Source organism: Eufriesea mexicana, unplaced genomic scaffold (assembly GCF_001483705.2).
Source record: "Eufriesea mexicana isolate 0111107269 unplaced genomic scaffold, ASM148370v2 scaffold588, whole genome shotgun sequence".
Taxonomy (NCBI): Eukaryota; Metazoa; Arthropoda; class Insecta; order Hymenoptera; family Apidae; genus Eufriesea; species Eufriesea mexicana.
The window spans coordinates 84,387-101,283 of NW_016908796.1; the positions used below are offsets into that span (position 1 = coordinate 84,387).

The 16,897-nt window shown below is 40.3% G+C and overlaps 1 protein-coding gene across 7 annotated transcripts in view; it reads left to right on the plus strand.

Annotated features, from left to right (window-relative positions):
• The first annotated feature begins 5,325 nt into the window (after positions 1-5,325).
• mtd (TLD domain-containing protein mustard) overlaps positions 5,326-16,897 on the plus strand; it is a 158,336-nt gene continuing 146,764 nt past the window's right edge. For all 7 annotated transcript variants that reach the window (XM_017898195.1, XM_017898198.1, XM_017898196.1 and 4 more), the window contains exon 1: positions 5,326-7,313. In XM_017898195.1, coding sequence (XP_017753684.1) covers positions 6,733-7,313 — 581 coding nt within the window. In that variant the 5' untranslated portion in view covers positions 5,326-6,732. The remainder of the gene's footprint in view (positions 7,314-16,897) is intronic.

The window sequence follows — 16,897 nt, forward strand, 5'->3', positions numbered from 1 at the left end:
CTTCTCTTTCATTGAAAATTATCTACTGAGAATTATCTATGCTATTATTACGTTCTATTATTTCCGATATTGTTCAAAATTTTTATTTCTAATTTTATATATATAATATATAATATACTTTGGAACAATGATACTTGATTAATTAACAGCTATAGTCATTGCATTGTTATCCGTATAGTTTACAGAAAAATATGTCCTCGTCATTGTTTCGAATTTTTTTTCTTTTTTTTAATAGCTATTTTTTAACGTTCATTGAAAATTCTTTCACTGAAAATGATTTGTCGAGAATTATCTATGGTATTGTTAAGTTCTGTCGTTACTGTCGTTATTTTTGCGTGATGTTAATCGGGAAGATAATTAGAAAGGGACAGATTATTGCCATAATAGGGGAATTTAAAAGTATCGCGACATTGTTATATAGATTTTCATTTAATTCGAGCTGTAATTCTAGGTTCGTCGGTATCTCGGACTAGTATAGCACAGTGTTATCGAGCAGTTGGAACATCGTGTTAGTTATTGTCACGAGATAAATAGTTTTCGCAATTTCTGGAGCGTGTAGTGTTGCACGTCTGATTCCTCGAATCTTTCTAAGCTCGTTTATCGCGCCCCAGCAACTTGTTGCATAATCATTACGTTACAGGCCACAAAACGATTAGGTTTGTTTGATAGAATTGCAACGAGATTGCTGCAATCCAGATTCGTCGTTCAGTCTTTCGATACTTGCCGAAATCTCGGTGCACCGAATTCTAGAAATTGCAGTTTCTCTAGAAGTCTTGGAAATTTCTCTAATTTTACATCCTTATCTTCCTTCTGTTCCATCACACCGAACTTAGATAATGAACTTACTCCAGATAATGAATCTTCCTATAACCAGAATTTTGTTTTCTGCTAAGAACATGACTACAATTTTTCTAGCCTGCGATCTCGAGACATGAGAATTGATAATTATTGTACGATACAAGTGTCACTAGTCGGTACAAGTTTGTCAAGAAGATGGAGTAACCAAGAGATAGGGAGAACGAGATTTTTTAAATGAAATTATACAGACAGCAATTTACAAAGCACGGTTTTTTGTTTAATTATTTACACTTCAGTAGTGACTCTCTGTCGCCGTTTGTTTTAATATCTAGAAGCTTAAGTAACGAGTATGAGAGAATAACTAGATGAGAAATAAGTATTCCTGAAATATTGAAATGAAATACAGGTGATTTCCTTTTCTTATTTTAGCATAAATCGTATCATCGAGGTGAAAATATAAGATAAGCTTCGAATTGTTGTATTTTTATACCGAAAAACTCTTCCTGTGCATAAAAATGTATATATAAAAATTAATAATTAATTAGAGGCCACTGGGTTAGTGCTATTATAATAAGACCACAGTACTAACAATTAAATAGGAAGAAAATAACACAAAATTTCGAAAATAAAATAACATCGTACAATTATTTAGCATAAATCATATCACCAGAATTACTCAGAAAAATATAAGAAAAGCTTCGAATTGTATTTTGATAGCGAAAAAATCTTCCAATACAAAGGAATATATATTAATAGAATATATATAGAAATTAATAATTAATTAGAGGCTATTTAGTCAGTGTTATTGTAATAGATACAATCAATTAAATAGGAAGAAAGTAACACAAAATTTCGAAAATAAAATAACATCGTACAATTATTTAGCATAAACCATATCCCAGGGATCACTCAAAAAGATATAAGAAAAGCTTCGAATTGTTACATTTGTATAGCGAAAAAATCTTCTCGTGCAAAGGAATGTATATTAATAGAATATATATACATGCACCAGTGCTATTATAATAGAACCATTGTACGATCAATTAAATAGGAAGAAAATAACACAAAATTTCAATTATTTCCATTATCTTTCTCTTTTTCCCTGAGTTTAGCGTCACAATGGCATCATTGTGATTGCTAACACACTTAGTTGTTACACTTGCTAGTACAATTTGGTCCCTTTTAAACATTCTAAGGTATTTTCGACGTCTTTCTGTGATATTAGAGTTATATTCGAGAACTCTATATTTATATCCACACATTACCTGTATACTCCTTCATTCACAGATGATTTGTCAACGATGATTGAAAATTTCAATTATTCCATTAACAAACTACCATCCAAGCAACGACAAAGTCCTCACCCACTCACGAACAACATTCCCTCAATATTTCCTGCCACGATCCATCAGGATCAACCTAAAAGAGAAAACGCAAAACGAAACCATGGGATTCCCGTGTCAAATCGGTCAGTTGCTCTCTCGACGACGGGTTAACCGTAGACGGACGTGCAAACCGGTGGAAACAATTGGTCAATTCGTCCGCGGCTAATTAGAGAATTGCAGCGATGAAAATACCGGCTAGCTCTTAATTCGATTCAGCCAATTAACTCTCTCCGTCCCCCTACGGGCAACCATAATCTCTCTCGGCTAGCCGAGTTTCTCAAACCGATCTCTAAACGCGAAAACACACGCGTCCGATCGAACGCGGTTCTCCATCTGGAAAATTGGAAACGACCGCGAAAAACCAAGCCCGAGACCACGAACCACGCGGTTCCCCACGACGGTTCCTCTTCTAACCGAGTTCAAAGTTCGTCCAGCTGTTCCGAGGAATTGGGTCAAAGTCGTATCGCGACGAAAAAGTGTCCCGTGACACGGTCGTGAATCACACGCACGAAATATATCGCTGCTTGCATAATCCAGTTCGGTTTCCACGTGTCGTGGAAACTGAAACGTTGGACACAGCAACCTGGTATCACGGAGTACCCAGGAAAAGCGATTTTCAATCTTCCAAATGCTCAATTTTCTCTATTATAGCCTAAATTTTCGAATTTGTCATTTAGCCAGCTCCACTTCTCCATGTTTCTCTTGACACGTTGACTGTCACGATGATCACCGGTGACACTAATCTTCTTAATTTATGATGTTTGTCTTATTTTAGCCATTTTCTACAAACTCGAATGACGTAAACAGATAGAGGATTTTGAATTCAGAACATTAATAATTGAAACTATTTTCTTTTTTTCTTTTGCAATGATGTTTGATAATTCATCGTTTAATCCAAAAAATATTGGGATTTTATCGTTGTCCCCTGAATGTACCATATAAAACATGCGTAATAGTCAACATTCATCAATTTTTCGATATTTTTTCTTGTTCTCTCCCATTTGATGCTCTTATTCTTCCATTTTTCCATTTCACCGGTTAATTTCACCGTGATAAATTTAATATTAATTATTTTGACGTGTAGTCTTATAATAAGTGTGAAGTTTGGTGATGAATAAAGACAGGGAAATCTTGAGCTGATCGAATTTTAACGATTACAACTTGCGAATTTTATTTACCGATGTAAGGAACGAATTTTTGCCACAATTGATGTCAGTTTGTATCATCGTTTGTGTACCTATCCTTTCCTATTGTCCCCCTTCATTATCAGCGCTGCATACGCTGTATCCAGGTGCGCGTTGCAGGTCGGTAGTCGCGGCGTTAATGGCGGAACGGTTCTTCGAAATTTTCCAGACAATGAGGAATTCGTTAAAAATCCTCGAGTGACTCTAATGGTTTGAGAACTCGTTAAAATATAAACGAAGCTACATTAGAAACTTCCCGACAGACAAACGAGTTAATTGCGCGCAGTTTCGAGCGCACAAACTCCATATTGCTCCACAACAAAATTAATCTGTGCACCGGGAACGGCGGTTAGGTAACGCGGCTCGTCAATTCAGACGTTAAATAATGACGCATCGTTAGATGTGGATTATGAAATGAGTTACGATCGGAATACAGTTCGAAAGCATGTTTTGCCGCGATAATTTCCCATGTTTTCTGCCGCGTGGATATCGGCCTATTCTTTGCTCTATGCAGCCCGCCCATGAAGAACGGTTAATCGAGGAAGAAGAAGAGAGAAGGAGCACGACCCGTGGTGTTTGTCATCATTATCAATGAGAATCTTTATCGCCACTCGAGATACGCGGCGCACGAGTGCAGAAATTTATTTCGCCAAAGGCTGGATCACCGTCTCGTTTGCATGTGTGTACAGGATTTGCGCGTTTACGGAGACTCAGGGTTACGTCGCTCCAAGTGTCAACTTTCTGCGAGACTTTTGTGCCCGGCCAGACACCGTTTCGCGGCTTTGTTCCACCAAACAGTAATTTCAGTCCCGTTCCAGCGCCTATGCTAAAGAAATTTCGATATATTCCGCGAGGAAATAACGGCGCGCTGCGAATTTCGATATAGATTTTGAGGTTAGGATAATTCGCGGGCACTTGGAACCGCGCCAGCTTTTCGGGATCTGTTGCATCGATTGTCGTACATTATGCTAAAGCAAATATGCTCGATGGGATGGAAAAGGATACTTCGATTTCGATTAGGTTCCTCGAGAACGAAGAACGCAATTATTTATTGCCCTGATTACGTTATTATTATCGATTACTTTCGGCGTAGATTCGCGTGTACTCCGTATAGTCCGATTCCAGATAGTTTGATTTTATTTATCCTGGAATGATCGCTTTATCGCTCTGTTTGTTTGGGATTTTGGATAATATATTACTGGACGAGAAATTAAACGGTCGTATATAAGTAGGAGCCGGAAAAATACGAACGAAATAAATTTGTCACGAAAAGGTGAGTCAGAGACTCGCGGAATACTATCATACGTGTATCGATTTTAATTGCGATTTTATTATGCTTCATTTGAGCTACTTTTAATTACGATTCTTTTATGACGTATTAAATCAGACGTTAAACACTGTTTAACACTGTTAAACACTGTTGCTAAACTCTGTTTAGCCAACATATTTACGATCCGTTTCATTTCGCTTGGATTTTGCGAGAAAGCGAAATAAAGATTCCGACATACGTACGTACGTATGTAAAAATACGGATACATTTGCGAACGTAAATACGCGTTTAAAAATGTAAAAAGAAAGAAAAGGGGGAAAAAAATGACAAAAAGTGGTCGAACGAAATACCTGGTACGGAGGAAATAAGTAGGTGCCTTCGTTGAGACGTCTGCTACGTACGACGCAGAAGAGCCCTTGATTCTCTCCATCTTGCGAGCGAACGATACGATCGCCCTCTTCGTGAGATGCCGTAATTATTTCGGGCGAGCACGCCGGTATCGAAAGAAAAAAGACTGTTTGTAAACGATGAGAAGAGCGCAAAGTCGTGTGTCTTGGATGCGTGTTGCTTCTTGTTGGGTACTCGGTCCCGGAGGTGGGGGATGCGCCCGAAGAGACAGTCTCGGCCGAGTGCCCCGACGTGTATAAATACAAGCAGTCGGCTTCGTTCTCGCTTAGTCGCTGCGATACTCGATTCTCGTGACGGCCTGTCGATTCGAGTGTGCGTGCCCCGATATCTCGATTTATCGTAACCGGCTATCGTGACGGAGTGTAAAAGCAGCAGGTGCGCGCGCGCGCGCAGATCCCGAGACACGGTATAATAACGTTACGAAAAAGAGAGAAAGAAAAAGTGAGAGAAAGTCGCTTGCTTCTTTTCGGTTACGTGTCTCCCTCTCTCCGCACGGCGAGACGCGACGGTTACACTGTCACAGTTTCACAAAAGCACCGAAAGATCGCGCGTGTCACGTGGCCTCTCTCGCTGTATACAATCGCGCGCTGGTTTTCGGCTCGTGTGTGCGCACGTCGGCGTCGCGTCAACGTCACGTCGGTATCGCGACGGGAAAAAGGACGAGTGCACGACATCGCCGGCCTCACCGGGCCAGCCTCGATTCTCCGTGATCATTTGCACGGTATCGGACGAAGAAAAGGAATTCTGCGTGGCTGAACGCCGCTATCGGAAAGTCGAGTCGTTAACCTGAAAGCGTTCCCCTCCAGAGAGAAGACGGAAGCGACGCTCGGTTAGAGTTTCGTGGTGGAAAAGTCAGCGAAAGAAGAAAACTCGCGAGGTAGTGTTACGATCGTGGAAAGAAAGAAGTTCGTCTCTGTCGGTTCGTTGGTGAAACGATCGTGCCCCGTTCGAGGAACCGTTATCGAATTCGTTCCGTGTAGTTCCGAATACGACTGTCGGTTTCGCGTAGTGCGTGCGAGCAGGACCTCTGACGGCTCGAGGACGAATCAAAGGTCGAATCAGTTGACGTCTGCGACGTAGAAAGACGGGAACGAGTTTCCAACAAGGGGTCTCGACTTACCAGAAAATAGAGAAACAAACGGCGAGCAAAAGGCGCGCGAGGTGGAAGGTAGTAGTTGGTCGACCACCGTTGGCTGGTTCCGTGCACGATTCTCCTGGGTCAACGATCCGTTGGTGGATCTCGCGCTCGAGCTGATCCCGGTGTACACATACCCGTGGACAGGGTCCGGTCGATACGATACAGACTCGTGTTCGGTGGCGTCCGTTGGATACGCGCGTATTCGTGCCGATAGCACGTTTCACGAGGAGTGAAAAGGCGGTCACTCGGTACGCCGCCGTGGCTGCTTTCACCGTGGCGATGGAATAATGCCGATCGCGCCTTAACGGTACGCGACTCATGCCTTCCGTATTTCCCTTGCGAACCACCGGGAAAATGATCGCGGATCTCGGGTGATTGTGCAGTGTGTCGCGAGAGTTCCGAGGTGGTTTTCTTCGTCGACGGCAGTGTTTTGGCGAACGTATCGGTGTGTTGATTGCTCGGTAATACAGTGAAACGTGGATACGCTACGGTTAGCCGAGCCCGGTGCCCGCTTCGTTCCGAAGATTTCGATCGATTCGGCCGCGTAGCATGGAAACCAAGATGTACATCAGCAGCGAGCCACAGAACGGTCACTCGACCGCGAAATTCGCGTCCACAAACTCGATACCTTCTATGATGGAAAAAGAGTCGTCGTTCGCGAAGCTGATTGGTGCTGTCGGTAGGAGGGACTCGAGCGCTATCTTGCGTGACAATAAGGGAAGACGGCACAGCGTATTGGAAGATTTGAAGGCGCGTAGAGATAGTTTATTCCAAAGGGCGAGACGCGGTAGTGTCGTGGAGGAGAAAGAGAACGCGAAGCAAGTGCAGAAAGAAAAGAGACGAGCGAGCGAAGGTGGCCGACGATGCTCGGTTTTCTACGTGTCACAGGATCTGCTTGAGGAGAATCAAGAGTTGCTCGAAAACGAGAGAATACAGGCGGATCTCGAGGGGAAGAAGGGACGCAGAAAGTCATGGCATATCCTCGCGAAGCCGCCGAAACTCGATCGCAAGAGAAGGAAAGGAATCGCTGGCGTTCCTACACAGGTTGGAAGCACGGACGGGCTTTACACGCAGGCCAGACAGAAGAGGCCTTCGTGGTGGAATATATTCGTACCTGACTCCGTTGCCAGGTATTTATTCATCATATTGCTCTACATTCTGCGTGTTCGAACACCGATACCTCTTGTGAAATACTCGAACGTTGATAACACGACGCAATGGTCCGTGTTATAGAATCGCCATTTTTATCTTTCGCAACGTGCAATTCTCTCGTACTAAATTTCTTACACTCAAACAAAGACGCTTGTTTGAGCTGCAACGTAGATAAAAAGGTAGATTTATAGTAACCGTTTCGTGCGGTGTTGTTCGAATTTCTCGAACGAAATTTCGTTCCATAGCCTTCCCGTCTGTAATTTTCGCACGAGACCGGTTTTTTCGCTGTTATCCTTTTCTGCTTTTCGCATAACGGTTTTATTTCCACGCAAAGTAGCTGAATACGGTGCATCGCTAAACATCGCGGAACGTCGCGGAACATAGGTTATGTTCGCCGTTGTAGTTTCTTTTTCGTTCGTCATTCGGGTAAAGGTGGTAGTTTATTCGTGAGGTTATTATCGTCGATGGTGTAGGATAAAGGAAAGGCATTCGACAAGCAGTGCTGCCACTGTCATAACGATCTCTGTGTTCACGGACTAGAAAGGGAGCGTCGGTTTTGTTGTAGTTCGTTTCTGTTATATTACTGTTAGTACGCACGGTTACGAGAGAGGATTTGATTTCTCGAGGAAAGAATCGCGAAACAGGTGTACCGTGTAAATATTTAGAGAAGTCGACCCGGTTGAAGTCATAATCCGGGCCACGGGTAATCATGTCACTGTTCAGACAGTCGCATTACCATCCGCGATAACGATGGTTAGTAACGTACACAGCGATTTTACCAACCGAATTCTTGCATGATCTGTTTGTGTTACGTACTTGAGTGGAAAGTGCCTCGTGATAAAAACATATTGCTCGCGTTCTTCCGGAGTCGTTAATATTTCTGCATCCAGTGTGACGTCATACCGACGTTGGACAAATTTGCTATACGTATCGCGTTCACGTGTCAGAGTATTGTATTATGCATTGCATATACACATACGCTGTATTTGTATTTGAATTTTTCGTCGGATAAAAGGAATTCTTTCTCGAAATCAACCGTCAAACTCTTCGGTAATATGAAATTACCGGAAACGAAGTCTCGATTTATGGCATCCTACCGCGCAAGATTTAACGTGTTTCCGCGAACGGGAAATTTTTCTGGAATTTCCTCCGGTGTTTGTTGGTAATCCCACGATTTCTCCGCGCATGTGCATATCTTTAAATGCGGAAATTGAACATCGCGATTCAACGTGCGTTTATCGTCCGTTGGAAGCGTGGCGACGCCTCGGCCATACGAAATCGGTCCACCATGTTGACGAAAACGTTGCAGGGCCGTAGATCGAGTTTTCGGCCCCCCGTCGTTGTTTTCGAAATTGCTTTTCTTGGAGACAGCGTCTCCGTCGTTATCTGGGATTACACGAGATTATCTCGAAGGTTATTACCTTTATCTGTAGGAAAGAACATTACGAATACTCGAGAGATCGTTAAACTCTTTTCGATGTTTTTCTTTCTCTATCACTGAAATAACGACAAGCAGACATTATAACGGCAGACACAAGTAGGCGTTATCTAGCCTTAGTTACTGATCTCTTAATCTCCATGCACGGTTAATTGACGATTGCTTTCTGGCTACCGATTGTCAACATCGAATCGAGCGGTGTCGTATTAACTTCGATGATTACAGATAATACTCGATACCTATGTTGTGATGGTTTAATTACCATAACAAAATCTCCGACCTTCGCACTGCGATTGTTCAGCCGTTTTATTGCTAACTAAACACTAATTTTATTGCTGTTCCAAGCATCGGCACAATTATCCCTTCTCAGTTTCACGATCGGACACATTTCGAGAAAGCAATGTTGCAATCGGTATACTTTAGTTGCATTGGCGGACACCTTTAACGAACCTCGAGGGGAAAAAAAAAAGAAAATAAAAAAGAGTAAAATCACGACACGAGAGACCATTATTTTTAATCCTTCAGTCAATACGGTGCTTACACCGATGCTCTTTTCGTGCTCCCACTAATTATCTCATTACGTTGCTTTTTTACGACCGTCATTAAGCGTTGTACGCCCGATCGAATCCATGTTTCATCATACGCCAATGAAAGCTAATACGAGATAAAATAAAACTCGCGAGATGAAACAACGTTCCCAAAAGCCTTCGCTCACCGTTTATTTACTTCTCGTTCTTCCACCGCGGAGCGCGTGGAACACAGATAGGCAGTACTGTTCGCCGACTAGAAGGGAGAAAGAGAAACGCTTTTTCTCCACTGAGGACGAAAATTTACCTGGGAAAATTGGGTCGATCCCATTCGCAACCTTCCCCTTTGAAAAATTGGCAACTCGCATCGTTGTTAATCCGTCGTTGGTTTTTCCCCGAGTTTATCCTACTCTCTCCTTTCTTTTTATTTTCCCTGTCTCCGCTCTCCCAACAACCAATGGAATTTCCTAGTCCCTGAATTTTTGATAATCTTCCCGGTGATTCACGGCGAAGTCTGGCTTCCCCAACGCTTTGAATCGAAACGAAATCTATTCTTTCGATCCTTGCATAGGTTCTCAAACAGCAGCAGGAAACATTCTTCTCTAATGAATCACGTGTTATTAGACACGTCTTCGAATCTGTTTAAAGACGCTCTCTTTGTATATTCCACGCGCTATTACAGAGTGCTATTTATAGTACATTTCTGGTATTTTTACACCGCAGAAGAGGCATCTAATTTCTTCTTGATTTTTTGAAAATTAAATTCAACGCTCTGGGAGGAGTTTCATATTTTTATATCGCATTCATGCTGCTTCGGGAGAGGTACCCTTTGGGGTGCTAGTTTTTACAGGTATAAGCTATGCGAGGAATTCGCGGAGACCACAGAGATCCGGTCGAACGCCTGAAAATAACTGTCCATATTATTTTTCATTTCTTCCTTTTGTCGAACCTTTAACCGCGATTGCGATAGGAACTCGGATTTTTCTCAGTGATTCACGCGTGGTTGCGCGAACACCCAACGTCACCGCTCCCACGATGTTGAAATTGTGTTTATCTCCTTTGTATATCGGGTAAAGTGTTTAATTTAGACGTGTCTCGACGAACGGGGAACATTTCTCCGACAATTAATCACAAAACAAATTCTCTTCCCCCACCCTTGTCGAAGGACGAACGGTTCCTTCGTTTCTGATTAAATTCTCTCGCAAAGAGAAGAGGGGACCGTCATTCGCCGAGGGGTACACTCCGAGAAAGTAAGAGAGGAGAAAAAGGAAGGAGAATCGACGCTTTTTCCTCTTTGACCACGCTTCCCTGCGGAAGAGGAATGGCCGTGATGTACAAGGTGGACAACCATGCGAGTTGACTTTAAAACGCGTGTTTTCTCGTGGTCGAAGGACCGAGAACATGTCCCGGAAAAAGTTTCGTCGCCAGAGACAGCGTCCCAAGAATCACTTCCGGTCCGGGCCACTCGCAGTGGCCGCTGGAGTCTGCGCATGCGTTCCAATACTCTCCATTGTTCTGTTTTATTTTATTTTATTCTATTTTTTTTGCGTAAAGGGAACTTTTAAAATATATTCTGGCTTTCTGAGGAAGGGTGTAAGGTTAGGTTGGATTTTCACCAACTAAAATCCCCATGCTGGTCTACCTCGCCGCGCTAGGGAAGTACTAGGAACTGGAAAGGAATATAACTAGTGGGGTAAAAGTGTGGTAGATGTCGCCAAAGAACGACAGTGCCGTATCAATTTGCTGCGTTTTCATTGTTGTCTGAAAGAGTGCTAAACTTCTTTCACAGTACACACTCTTCATTGTCCCGCCTCGAAACGAGGACTTCCTCAGAAATGGATGCTTAAAAGTCGAGTTTCTCTTGTCTCGTTTTTATTTTATTTTTATTTCATTTCATTTCGTCTCGTTTCATTTACCTTTGTCGATTATTCGAGTTTCGTTCGCTTTGAGAAATCTGGAGAGGTGGACGACAAATTTGCAAAAGGGAGAATTTCTCCGGAGAAACAGATGTTTAAATATTGTTCTCCTTTCCTGATTTTTGTTAATTTATTTCAGTTTTATTTCGTCTTTCGTTTATTTTTCACGAGTATAAAGGTTTCGTTCGCTTCGTGAGGTTTGTATACCGAGATATCAAGTGTTCCTGATTTTTCTTTTGTTTTATTTTCTATTCGCCTTCGTTGGAAATGGAAGATTCGTTTATTCTGCAAAATTTGAACAGGTGTAGGTGGATCTGAAGAATAGCACAGAGTTGTATTATAATAACCTGTAGCAACACTTGGTAACGAAGATGGGATTATTATTGGAATGGAAACCAGTATGAACAGTAATGCGTTGTATCTACCATAATCGTTTTAGTATGTTGCATACGTCCTGTTCCAGCTTTGCATCGTTTATTGTGTCCCTGTTACCAGTCAACATCTCTATTGATAATAATTGGCAGCAATAATTAGCTATTCAGTGGCATGATTTTTAAATGGCAATCTTCTATAAGATCTTTAGACTATTGAAAGAGTGACTCCATGTTTTTAAAACACTATATCCACTAAAAAAGGAAGAAAAAGCAAAATTATAAAGAATTATAAAAATTGCACCTCGTAACAAAATCAAATTCTGCCTCTTAATTCCTAATTTTCGAATATAATATGTAACATAGATAAATGCATATACAGGGTGTCTCAAAAGTGTCGAACAAAAATTCAAACTAAAAAAAACAATCCATAAGACTGTATAAAAAATATATTACAACACGTGGAACTATAGGGTGGCCATTGAAAAACTGAAGAATTTGGAAAAGTCATAACCTATTCATTTTCAATATTTTTTATTTTGGAAATAATACTATGAATCATATTTCTATTCAATCTAAAGTGTGTTTAATTAGAATTGTTTCTAAAGATTATGTTTGTTTTATATCATCCTGTAGGATTAAAATTTTTCTCGACAATTTTGAAACACCCTGTAGCAAAATTTCGTGCCACTGATCATATTGTCGATGACGCCAATGCGAGTTGACAGTGTTCCAAATTAGACTTTCTTGTGCACGATACAGAAATACAAGACTCGTGCTAGACCTGTCTAACTTACTTTCGATCTTCTCTCCCTCTTCCTCTCTCTCTCTCTCTTTTCTATCTCGCCATCTTGTTCCATCATTTCGATATTTCTCAACGTGGAAAATTTCGTCGCCTACGAGCTAGCATAACGACATATTTTTAGCAAATACGCGAAGTTGGCATAAAATTTCACGTGGTCGTAGAACGTATTCAGATAAAATCTACTACGGTCAAATTCAATTTCCTCTTCCACGTCGTTCCAATCAGATAAGCCAGCCAACACTGTCTGCGCGATCTGTTCCATGGTCGACTAATAATAATACCGATGTTCCTTTGATACTTCGTTTTACGAGGGAGACCAAAGTGTGGAAATCACTTTTGGAATGATGTTAAGTGTAAATCATGTTGCACGTGTAACGTCCTGGGTCTCTGACAGTGTTTGTCAGAATGGCTGTTCGCGTTTGAGGTATTTTAGATTCTGTCTATGCGTCTCGTGTAACTCGAATATTTGATTTTGCAAGTTTAAATTAAAATTCGCCGAGTTTCCTTTTAACCGAACGCTATAGTATTGAACCTATAATTAGGAGAATGAATGACCGGTCAGGTTGAAAATATTGGCAATGGTTACGGTTTATGGAACACGTGATTATGGTGATTTAGGTCAGGTTTAACGATATATCTTCGTTTAGGGATATTTCAAATTCTGGGTCACTTACTAGGGACCATATCCAAGTGGCAAACGCCGATTTTAATACAATTTATGTGAAAGATAATTCTCAAAAAAATATTTCACACGTATTTTTTTTTATCAGAAATCATTCATGTTGAAGGGATGAAATCAGTCCTCAAAGATAGGGGTTGTTAGTTCAGATTGTTCCCTCTAGATTGCGTCTTGTATGACAATTTTTCCTTGTATATAGTGTCATGTATACAACTGGTGCTACAAGCGGAAAGGTGGTAATTCTACGTGAAAAACTGAATAAAAGATATAAAATATACTATCCTTCTGTCAAAGTTAAGCGTACCAGTACTTGGTGAATATTCAGAGTCTATTTTCTGGATAACGAAGCTTCGAATGAAAGAATTTTATTCAGTTTTCCATATAGAATCACCCTCTTGTATCACCAGTTACACGACACCGTGTATATTTTAAAATTTACTCGAGAAAAGAATACGCTCTCTCGTTGCACCCGAACTCCCTTCGCGACAGATGCGAGCCACGAACTACTACGTAACATGATGCGCGTCTACCTAGAAAGCGAAGGCGCGTTCTACAATCGCTACGCGGCAGCACTGTGTCTCGTCTCGTGTATACAGTAAGTGACAAAACGATAACAGCCTACGATTTTCAACGTTTCTCGGTTAACTTCAAAGCGATGTGTCTCGGTAGAAGAAAAAAGACACGGGATTACAAATCAAACACGATTTTGCAGAAGAAAATTAATATTGGCGCGATACTATTCTCAGAAATATTGAAAATAAATTACTATTTTGGGAATATTTTTGTAAGTATAGCAAAAATCGGTTTTTATTCGTTTATTCGCCACTGCGAGAAATTAAAATTTTTATTGTGATTATTTATTGTTATTGGAAATTGTAGTATTCAATCTTTTCGCCGATATTTGATATGATAATGTTGCAGTATTTATGAGAATGGGTTTCCACGGTGCGGGGCAATCCCAGAATGTATTTTTCTCTATCAGAGCTATGAAGCAGTGGGAAATTTTCAGGAGTGATTAAAATCATTGTTAGTATTCGATGAGCGTCGAACGTTAGGTGATTCTAGTTACTGTTATTGCTGACGTTAGATTAGTATAGTCATCGTTATTATATTGCGAGAGTTAGACGATGGTTGACTATAGTCACCAGTTAGTACACTGCGAAAGTCAGACGTTCAGTGACTATAGTCACCAATTGGTATACCACAAGAGTCAGACGTTCAGTGACTATACTCAGCGTTAACACATTGCAAGAGTCAGACGTTCAATGATTATAGTCACCAATACTTATACCATGAAATTCAGACTGTAGACAGAGACTATAGACAGGTTGTTAATACACTACATAAATCAGATATTACTCGACTATAGTCACCCTTAGTATATCACAAAACTTAGACTATAGTCAGCGTTAGCATATTGCAAGAGTCAGACGTTCAATGACTATAGTCACCAATACTTATACCACGAAATTCAGACTATAAACAAAGACTATAGACAGGTTGTTAATACACTACATAAATCAGATATTACTCGACTATAGTCACCCTTAGTACATTACGAGACTTAGACGTTGAGTGACTATAGTATACAATACTATTAGATTACTATCAAAAGGGTTAAAGAAAATTATTTACACCACAAACTGAGTTTCTCTTACAAGACTATTACTCAATTATTATTCCCATAACCATCTCACAGTAACTTAAATTGTTCTCATATAATAAACAATAAAAGCCAATTATACTTCTCTAACAATCAAATCAAATTTACAAAGAAGGCAAAATATAATTAACCTTCCACCACATGATCATGATTAAAAATACTATAGTCACCCATACTTATACCACGAAATTCAGACTATAGGCAGAGACTATAGACAGGTTGTTAATACACTACACGAATCAGATATTACTTGATTATAGTCACCCTTAGTACATCACAAGCTTAGACGGTGAGTGATTATAGTCACCAATTGGTATACCACAAGAATCAGACGTTCAGTGACTATACTCAGCGTTAACACATTGCAAGAGTCAGACGTTCAATGATTATAGTCACCAATACTTATACCATGAAATTCAAACTGTAGACAGAGACTATAGACAGGTTGTTAATACACTACATAAATCAGATATTACTCGACTATAGTCACCCTTAGTATATCACAAAACTTAGACTATAGTCAGCGTTAGCATATTGCAAGAGTCAGACGTTCAATGACTATAGTCACCAATACTTATACCACGAAATTCAGACTATAAACAAAGACTATAGACAGGTTGTTAATACACTACATAAATCAGATATTACTCGACTATAGTCACCCTTAGTACATTACGAGACTTAGACGTTGAGTGACTATAGTATACAATACTATTAGATTACTATCAAAAGGGTTAAAGAAAATTATTTACACCACAAACTGAGTTTCTCTTACAAGACTATTACTCAATTATTACTCCCATAACCATCTCACAGTAACCTAAATTGTTCTCATATAATAAACAATAAAAGCCAATTATACTTCTCTAACAATGAAATCAAATTTACAAAGAAGGCAAAATATAATTAACCTTCCACCACATGATCATGATTAAAAATAAATAGCAACGCAAAATAAACGCAAGTACGAAAACACTCAGAAAATCATAGTACACGGTGTACATTAAGTACCATTTCGTAGGAGCTGTACCCATGGGCGTTCCACGAGCGATTTCCACAGCATCCACTTGTTAAGTCACCTTCGACTGGTCGGGAACGTTTGGTCGTTAGGAGCAGCCACAAAGGCTGCTGGGAAATAATAACAATGTCATAAAGGCCCGCGGAGGATAAAAATAACGGTGGAACAGGTCGCGTTCGCGGAGATGAAACGTAAATAAGTTGGCCGCTGCAGTGGCGCGGCACGTATGTTTATACTCGCGCGTACAAAAGGTGCACAAAGAGGGACGAGCGTCCCGGGAGCAGATGTTGCGCGTGCAAGCAATTTCGAGTGGCTGTGCTGGCTCTCTAGTGCTTGCGTAATTCGCGGCCTTCTTATTCGCGCAGACGAAACGACGTGTCGGTTAATTCGTCGCCTTTTCATCGTTACCATTGACACGTCCCAGTCTCCAACTTTTCGATGCTTTCTCATGCTTTTTAAACGGTGCCAATACGCGCAGCCATTGTACTCAGCTCGTTATCCATATTAGTGGATAACGATTTCGAAAGTGGACTATTCGCGTGTCTATTTGCGTTTTATTTATCCGTTGTTACGGGCAGGCTAGAGGTCATTGTTCTGGCTATTTATTACATCATTTTTATGCAATTCGCGTAATTTATGTAATTTTTATGTAACCTCACTCTCTAAACAACTTACGCGAGAACGAGTTCTTTCGGTTATTTCCTTGTATGAGATATAAATACATACCATGGTATTCAGATGAAATCGGTATTACGTACAGGAGAGAAAATGTATCGACTAGGTGATAAGGAAGTGCACCTAAGGTTCTGATTTTAATTTGTTTATTTGGATGAGAATATAGGAGGAACGTGAATTTTGATATTTGTAATCGAATGTTAGGTAGTACAGGTTACAACGAGGCTTTTTATATGAAAAATGTTCCATTTTGAACATTTTTATATATTTCGTATTTTATGAGGGAAATTACTTACAGCATTTATAATTGAACAAAAATAATTTGTATAGATATTATAAATTTTATATAAACATATATCTCATAGTTTCATTTATAAGTTAACAGTAGTACAGGTTACAACGAGGCTTTTTATATGAAAAATGTCCCATTTTGAACATTTTTATATATTTCGAATTTTATGAGGGAAATT